The sequence below is a fragment of the Pteropus vampyrus genome, unplaced genomic scaffold (genome assembly GCF_000151845.1).
Source record: "Pteropus vampyrus isolate Shadow unplaced genomic scaffold, Pvam_2.0 Scaffold19, whole genome shotgun sequence".
Lineage (NCBI taxonomy): Eukaryota > Metazoa > Chordata > Mammalia > Chiroptera > Pteropodidae > Pteropus > Pteropus vampyrus.
The window spans coordinates 13,469,367-13,478,020 of record NW_011888800.1 but is presented as its reverse complement, the minus strand read 5'-3'; the positions used below and the strand labels follow the sequence as shown (position 1 = coordinate 13,478,020).

General features: G+C 37.3%; 1 protein-coding gene across 1 annotated transcript in view; it reads left to right on the top strand.

Moving 5' to 3' along the window:
* The window catches only part of ATP8B4 (ATPase phospholipid transporting 8B4 (putative)), a 203,625-nt gene extending 202,579 nt beyond the window's left edge, over window positions 1–1,046 (top strand). Inside the window, exon 28 of the mRNA XM_011355090.2 lies at window positions 519–1,046. Coding sequence (XP_011353392.1) covers window positions 519–800 — 282 coding nt within the window. The 3' untranslated portion in view covers window positions 801–1,046. The remainder of the gene's footprint in view (window positions 1–518) is intronic.
* Window positions 1,047–8,654: the final 7,608 nt, after the last annotated feature.

Here is an 8,654-nt window from a genome sequence, read left to right as displayed (position 1 = left end):
AAACCCTGAAAATCTCATGGTGCATTGACTTACACCAGGGTTGGAAATTTCTGATTCTCATTTTCTAAATTCTGTCCTTGTCTAATTATGAATGACTATTGGATCCTGAGAATCTCTGAAAGAGTGAGAATCTCTGAAAGAGTGTAGTCCCATTTTCCCCGTCTGGGGGAAAATGGGACTACACTGACTGCGTTTAGGTGGCGTATGTTAGAAAATCTTTCTGTACAGAAGTATGTTTCAATTCATTTAAGATGGAAGTATGGGATGGAAACAATAATGAAATTTGCCTTAATACTTCTTGCTTACTTAACAGAAATAAAAACTGACCAGTGTCCAGTGTAATCTTTTAGATAGAAAAATTTTTAGTTTTTAAGTAAAAAACTTCCTTTTGCAGTGAAGGTGAATATTTTATTATTGATGTTTTTACCAAAAACTGGCTTTCAATTCGCAAAGTTGTCCACTGCCTGGAGTCTATCATTTGGATGCATCATCTCATTCTAGGTCTCCTTTCTCTCCAGATCCGCCAGTGGCAGAAGGCTCAAAAGAAGGCAAGGCCTCTACAGAGCCGAAGGCCTCAGACTCGTAGATCAAGCTCAAGAAAATCTGGATATGCTTTTGCTCACCAAGAGGGCTATGGAGAGCTTATCACATCTGGAAAAAATATGCGAGCTAAAAATCCACCCCCAACATCAGGGTTGGAAAAGACACTGTATAATAGCACTAGCTGGATTGAAAATTTATGTAAGAAAACCACAGACACAGTGAGTGGCTTTAGCCAGGATAAAACAGTGAAACTGTGAGTCAAGATGAATTTGAACCACATCTTTTCACTTCAACTGGAGCTGAAATTCAGCTGGTTCCAGAGTTTGAGATCAGGGGCTAGGAGTGAGGCAGATTGCCTCACTTAACTTAAATCTGTGGCAGACGGCTGCTAGTGCTGTCAAATAGAAATGTCTACAGGAAACCAAACCAGATGGTCACTATCTAATTCGTGATTTGGCAGACAAAACTCTCACAATACAAGCACAGGTTTTTGTCAACCTAGATACCAACTGACCTGAACTTTAGAATCTTATTTATTGAGGAAAAACTTGTAAATCTGCATATATATTGAATGGATTTTCAGATAGATAAAAGGATGCATTCTAAAGGTATATATCCCAGCTGAAAATCATGCTTGTTGACAGATAAACACATATATGCAAGATTAGCATTTCCCAAGATACACTTTTAAAATTTAAAATTGTATTAAGGTGCTTTCAGACTAAGAGGACCTTGTCACCCTCCAGTCTTGATATGGACTCGGTTGTTCAGCTAGAACAAAATGACCTTCATACCTGAAGAGTAGAAAACATACATGCTGGCGTTCCTCATTTTTCTACTGGTCTAGAGACCAAGTAGCTTGAATATCTTCACAGTGAGATAGGCTGGTAATTTTGTCAAATTAACTAGGGAAATGCTCTCAGGGACATGTTTATTAAGAGTTAAAGAGAGGCTCTCTAGTAAGTATTCTAAACACTTTTCAATGACTTTTATAATGACCTCAGTAGCAATTTGCCCTGTGCCATCTAGAACCATTAATGGAACCAGCAAAGCATACTTCAGTGATAGTATTCCATAAAACGTATGGGCGAATACTTTCAACCTTTCCTATTTTAATTTGAAACCAAACAAATTAATAAACATTCTCTTCAAGTACTATTTAAATACTCAGGCTTAGGTCATTCAGAGTTAGTTGCTTTTGGTATTCAGCTGTAATGTTTATCATTCCAGCATATAAATATATGTAGGTGAGGTTGATTTTCTTGGAGACGTTCCAGTCTAAATGTAAATAACCAGTGTAGTTTTCATAAAAGAATTCAGGCAGATTTGTGTTCAAACTCCAGCTCTATCACCTCTTACCTCTATAAAGTTGGGCGGGTAACGTGCCTCCTCTGAGACTCAGTTTCTTTCTCTGTAAAATGAAGATATACTACCTACCTCATGTGGTTGTTTGAGGATTGTCAAAGCACAAATTCTCAAGTCCTTAAAAACATAATTCTCATATGAATAGATGATGAGTTAAGTTCCATTTAACTCACATCAGAATACCAGAGCAATTTGAAGAGAATGCGAAGAACTAGAATTTAACTAGTCAGTGGGAAAGGCCTTGATGAAGTGAGATTGCAAAGTAAGATATAAAACCAGTTAGTGTCCTATAGGAAAATAAAACTAAAACCTTGGAGGTGAATTTCTCTACCAGAAATCAAAAGCAAATCATCCTCGTGCCTTATCAATTTTGTACAAATCAGCCTCCAACTTTACAGGGTCCTTAATCTGGTCCTTATTGAATTATTAGTCAAATAAAGTTATATTTCCCAAGAGAATCTTATGGCCCTTGGGTGGGCTTGATGAATAATGGGCTGGCATGATATTAATAGATCACACAATCCTGGTGGATTGTTGTTATTGTTTTTGGCCTTAATTTCCTAGTCCGGGGTAATTTTCCATGAATGGTACCAATGAGCTATATGTCAAAGAGCCTATTACAATGCTTTAATCATAGTAGATACTCATAGATGTTCCTTTTTCCCCTAAATGCCTGTGTAGACTCACCCAGATGTTAATTTTCAATGTTTAATTTGTCATTAGTTTCATTGTGTTTGCTCACTTTTTGTAACATTTTTGAAAGATTTGAAAACTTTCAGTAAATGTTTTGGCACTCTTGGCGTTTGATGTTTTGCCTCTTCTTTATTGAGAACTCACTGGGGAGAGTTTTTGTTATATTGGTCAACTGATTTTTTTTTTCCTTTACATGCCTGGAGAAAATGTACATCATTCCTAGGATCAGAGTCAAGAATAAAATGAACCAATTGGACCTATATGTAAGGGATGGGAAATATTAGGAATGGTCCCAGTTTGTAAATTCAGTTCAAATTAAATAAAGCTGTTTGTAAACAGATAATGTGTATGATTGTGAGAGAAATTCATTATCAGCTTACTTTGGCCCCATGAGATTCAACTAAATTCACATACCTGTTGTGAGGTCATGCGACTACAAGTACCAGCCAGGGATTATTTTGAACCTGAAGAAAAAGAGCCTGAGTGGTGGCGGGTGATAGCTGTGCACTGGGGACTAATAAAAATTTAATTTTACATAAACATTATCAGATTTTTTGGAAAGAAAAAATTTTTTCTGGATTCAGGGCTGATGTTGGTAACCTTGAGTTTTTAAAGTTTCAGTCCAACTTTTGAGCTTTTATAGGCAATTGCAGACTGTATTGGCCTGACTTAGATCTGCGATTTGTTTCTCTCATCTGCCTCCAGATATATATAGGAAAGAGAGAGGGAGGAAGAAACCAAGAGAGATAAAGCAAGAGAGGAAGAAAGCGATGGAGAGAAGGAAGGAGGAAGGGAGATAAAAGTTTCCAGTTATATATCTCTTAAGGTGATCTGACTTTCTGAAAAATAAATTTAATCCCTCAAAGGAAAACAATTAGACTGTATTTGAGAAGTGAATAACAAGACCTCCTTCACAGTCAGTGTGAAATCAAGAAGACTTTATTGGGAAGGGGGCCAGCACTTGGCCTTCTCCTCACAGCGATCCTGCTGAATTGTGTAAGGTAGGGCATGCCACCGGTCTCGCCAGGCGTTAGGGTCCCAGTCCATCAATGAGGAAACCCAGCAGCATGGTCTCAAACACCCTTCTCATTCATTCCTTCCGTGAGCTGTTCTTGTCAGTGTTGCCCACTGACAAGTAATTGTTTTTGATTGGGGATGGGGGTGGTGCTTGGCTCTTGTACTGGTTTGTATTTCTCTAGAACGGCCCCTGGTGTCCTGCTGTCTCTCAGCTTACCACAGAGGTGCTAAACCCTATGGTAGTGCTTTTGCCTGGGTCAGTGGAACACACTCAGTTTCTTGCTAATGATTCACTAAGATCTTATACCCACACTCTCCTTTACTCTCCACTATTTTAAATATCAAGAGTATACAGAAACAAAAAATAAGACACTCCTGCCCAGTAAGAAGGCATTTAAAAATTCTTTCTACCTTGTCTCTGGGCTTAGAGCTGATTCTTTTTCTTAAATTTATCAGGATGACATTGGTTGACAACATTATATAAGTTTCAAGGGTACAATTCTCTAATACATCATCTGTGTATTGATTGCGTGCTCACCATCCATCATCTATCCTCCTTTTGTCACCATATATTTGGGCCCCTTTACCCTCTTCGTCCTCCTTCCATCCTCTTCCCCTCTGGTAACCACCATACTTTGGTTTGTGTCTATGAGTTTCTTCATTTGTTGCTTTCTGTTTTATATCCAACGTATGTATGAAATAACAAAGTTTTTGTCCTTTTCCATCTGACTTATTTCACTTAACATGATTCTATCAAGATCCATATATGTTGTCGCAAATGGCAGTGTTTCCTCCTTTCTATGTACTTCATTGTATATATGTACCATATCTTTATCCAAACATCTATCAGAGAACACTTAGGTTGTTTCTATGTTATTTACTGTGAATAATGCTGCAATGAATTTATTCACATATCTGTATAAATAAATGTTTTCAGATTTTTCAGGCAGATACTCAAAGGGGGATTGCTGGACTATATGGTAGCTCTCTTCTTAATTTTTGAGGAAACTCTATACTATTTTCCATAGCAGCTGTACCAATTTACATTGCCACCGGTAGTGTATGAAGGTTCCTTTTTCTCCACATCCTCTCCAACACTTGTTACTTCTTGTTTTATTGGTCGTAGTCATTCTAACAGGTGTGAGGTGGTATCTCATTGTGGTTTTGATTTGCACTTCCCTTATAGCTGGTGAAGTAGAGCACCTTTTTATACATCTGTTGGCCATTCAGATGGCTTCTTGGGAAAACATCTGTTCAGGTCCTCAGCCCATTTTTCAATTTGTTGTTGTTGTTGTTGTTGTTGTTGTTATTGTTGAGTTCTTTATGTGTTTTGGAAATTAGCCCCTTATCAGAAATATTGTTTGCAAATATCTTGGCTCATTTGGTTGGTTGCCTTTTTGTTTTGTTTATAGTTTTTGTTGCTATACAGAAGCTTTTTAATTTGATGTAGTCCCATTGATTTATTTTTGCTTTTATTTCCCTTGTCTTTGGAGTCAAGTTCACAAAAGCCTTTCTCAGTCCAAGATCTATATGTTTAGTACCCATGTTTTCTTCTATGTATTTTATTGTTTTGGGTCTTATATTTAAGTCTTTAATGCATTCTGAGTTAATTTTTGTATATGATGTCAAATAGCAGTCTCTCATTCTTTTGTAGGTGGCTTTCCAGTTCTCCCAGCACCATTTATTGAAGAGGTTTTTAGAGGAGATTCTTTCAGCCTCAGCTTCCTCAGGACTCAAGCAGAAACAACAGAGCTTGAGTGATTTCCTTCATAGTTTATAGAACTTTTCCATATATGGTTCAGTTTGTGTACTGACACAACTATATTCTTTAAGCCCTACCACAATCCTGTGCAGTAGTCAGGATGTTCATGTAAAACCCATTTTTAGAAAGAGGAAATTGAGGCACAGAGCGATTAAGTGCTTTGCCCAATATTACCAGAAAGTAAAAAAGCTAATACTCACTCAGAGCTGACACCGGATCCAGAGCTTCTTACTTACAACTCCTCATTCCACAACAAGCTCTCCTCACAGACATGAGATTTCTAAACAGTCCACCTGCCTTCTAAAACAGTCATTCAATTTCTCAAGTGTACAGATTCAGGGAATGAGTGCAAACAAATGTCAAAGTGTTTTGAAATGTATATTTCAAGTGTTCTCTTTCCCTCACAATACCAGCAAGCAAAGTTTTTTCCCTTTCTTCCTTTCCTATGCATTCCATGAAGTGAGATAGGCATGGAGTGCAGACAAGGGAAGTAAACATGTCTCAAACTATTTTTTTTTTTAATTTCTAGAAAATACAAAAAATCTGAAAGGCTGCACCTCTGATTTTTATGGTAAGGAATTACATTACTCTGTTAGTGTGTGCATGAAATTCCTCAAGATTTCTATGACCTAATTGTCTCATTTAAATCAGTCAGATTATTTTATATTTAAAAATTTAGACATAGTTTAATAGTGGAAGAAGCTGAAAATTATGATGGCTTTTGGACTGCGATGGACTTCTGTGTGTCAGGAGTTGGATAATTATGTGGGGGCCACAGTTTTCCAATTTTTACATTAACATCTGGTATTAAATGTCTGCAGTTTGCTCTACTGCGTCATATTTCATTCCTCAGTGAGATCATAAACTTTTGCAATTCTCTAGCCTAAGCATTTTGCTGAACTGCCTGGAAGCCAGAACTAAATAACCCATGTGTTTCAAAATGCTCATTGCAAAATATTTGGAGGGCCTGGCTGGGCTAATCTGTAGGTCTGGAACTATAACTTAACCAAGAAACGGGCCTATCTGTACTCGTGTTTCAAAACTTCCTGGCAGATTTATTCCTGTAACTGGTGCAGAATGCAAATTAGTTTGGAGCTGCATACGTAAATGTCCAGAGTTTAAGAAATAATAATAGTGAGTTGGCCAGAAATCTCTGGCTACCTCGATTCAGATTCCTGTAAGGTTTGTAAGGGTAAGTTTAAGTTTTTAATAAACTGCAGCTCTGGGCTTATACAGAAAAATCTTATTGAACCAGGATGCATGGAGAGACAACACTTAACTTAATTTGGAAGTAATGATCAAGAAGAAATCTAGTCATTTCATCCCTGTTACAGATATGTCTATATTCCCTGCCTTCTTCTAAGTAAGTGTGAGCAGTGAGTAGGATATTTCTTTGATGGCTGATAATTTTACTTCTGGCCCCTTTTCTGACTTAGTGTGAAGCAATATATAAGTACAGCTGATGCACAGAGATTGGACAGGAATTACAGACTTCAGAACATCTTCGGAAAAGGTTTTGAATAAAATTCCTGGTACTTTTTTGAGATGATGTAATTTTCATGAAGTGATGATTAAAAAAGAATTAATTTGGGATCATGATTAGGTGAATGGGGAGATATTAAAATTATTATCAATCAGTTCTGCAGAGACATTGACCAACAAGAATGGACATGAGTCATTGCCAACCAGCGCTGTCCCACTGCTAGCGGCAGGGGCAGTCAGCCCTATTCTGATCACATTCTAAGTCAAATGTGAAATCAATACCTGTTTTTCTTTATAAGGTGCCTACTTGGTCTGACTAGATAAAAATAAGATTTCCAAGTCAAGTAATCCATAGATACTATAAAGCCAGTCAAAATATCTTTTTAGTATTGCTTTGCTATACCAGCTAATAGTTTGCATTTTTAAAGCTGTAAGACGATGTGTTTTGAACAACAGGAATAGGTTCTAACTGTACATTAATGACAAAATATCCTTAGGTATTATGGATAGCTTCTTATCTCTACAAATTACTGATGTTGTTCAAATAGTTTTAAAAAATAAAGCTTTATAAATAGTTATTGTTCAGGAGTTTGAAAGTTGTTAAATTTTTGGTGATAAAAAAGATCACTGGAAATATCTTTTTGATTGACAGGACTTTGTTTTATGGTTTTGTTTCTTCCTCAAAGTTCTCAGTGTAAGGTTTAACACATGGTTTACATCTAGTAGACATTTCGTCTCAGATAAAATGTGCTGATACAAGTAGCACTGCTGGGCTAAGCACTGAGTGTGGGGAGATACATAAGAAACAGAAACAGTTTCTCTTTCCTGCCCTTGGTGAGGTTCTACTCTAGAATCCTTCTACTAATTATTATATACACCATAGTTCTTTGAATTTTAGATGCCGTAATTTAAAAAATGGACCATTAATTTATAGACTACTTGAAAACAAACCAAAAATATTGCCAGTTTGAATTGTAAAGATGCATATTAGATTTATTCCTAATTTCAGAGATATTAAATTATGAAACATGGTAAATACTAGATTGTAGGAAGTTGAGAAATGGCCGATGGAAACTATATTGTATGGTAACTACTTTTCAAAGATGTTTGAAGGGGATAATACTTTCAGAAGTTATTAGAAGATGAGAAACATTTTTATTTGGGGGAAAAAAGGAAAAAAACTCAATGATCTGTTTTGCAGCAAAGGGAAAGGGAGAACCTGGAGGGGCAGGAGCAAGAGGGCTTTTCGGAGGGTATCCTCATAGTGTATCAACAATGCCAAGAACAATGAGGCTGCTGCTACAATTATCCCAGGCAGATGCACTCCCCCAGCAATCCACAGAGAGGATACATGACTTCCGGGGTAGCTCCCCAAGACCTCTTTGCTTGATGCTAAGAGAGCATCGCTTCCTTCTTAGACTCCGGCTGTACGGCCTATGGAGTCCCAGGAATTTAACGGGCATCATTCTGACAATTTACTTATATTTTATGTTCTGCTGCAGCATCCTCACAAAAAGAATGAGGAAGTTACTTATTGATGGATTTATTTATTAATTTTGTAGGAGAAGGCGTATGGTGTGAGAGCCTGGGCTCTGGGGTCTGGGTTTAGCTCCATCCCTTCAGGCAAGTTCCCTAACCTACTGGAATAGCAATCTTACCCACCAGTATGGCTCCTGGCAGCATCAGATAATACAATGTTTGTTGCAAAACACTTGTCATAGTCCCTGGCTCACACAAAAAGCTAAATAAATGCAAATAATTATAAGCTGTCCAGGTTACCAGAGGAGCAAAC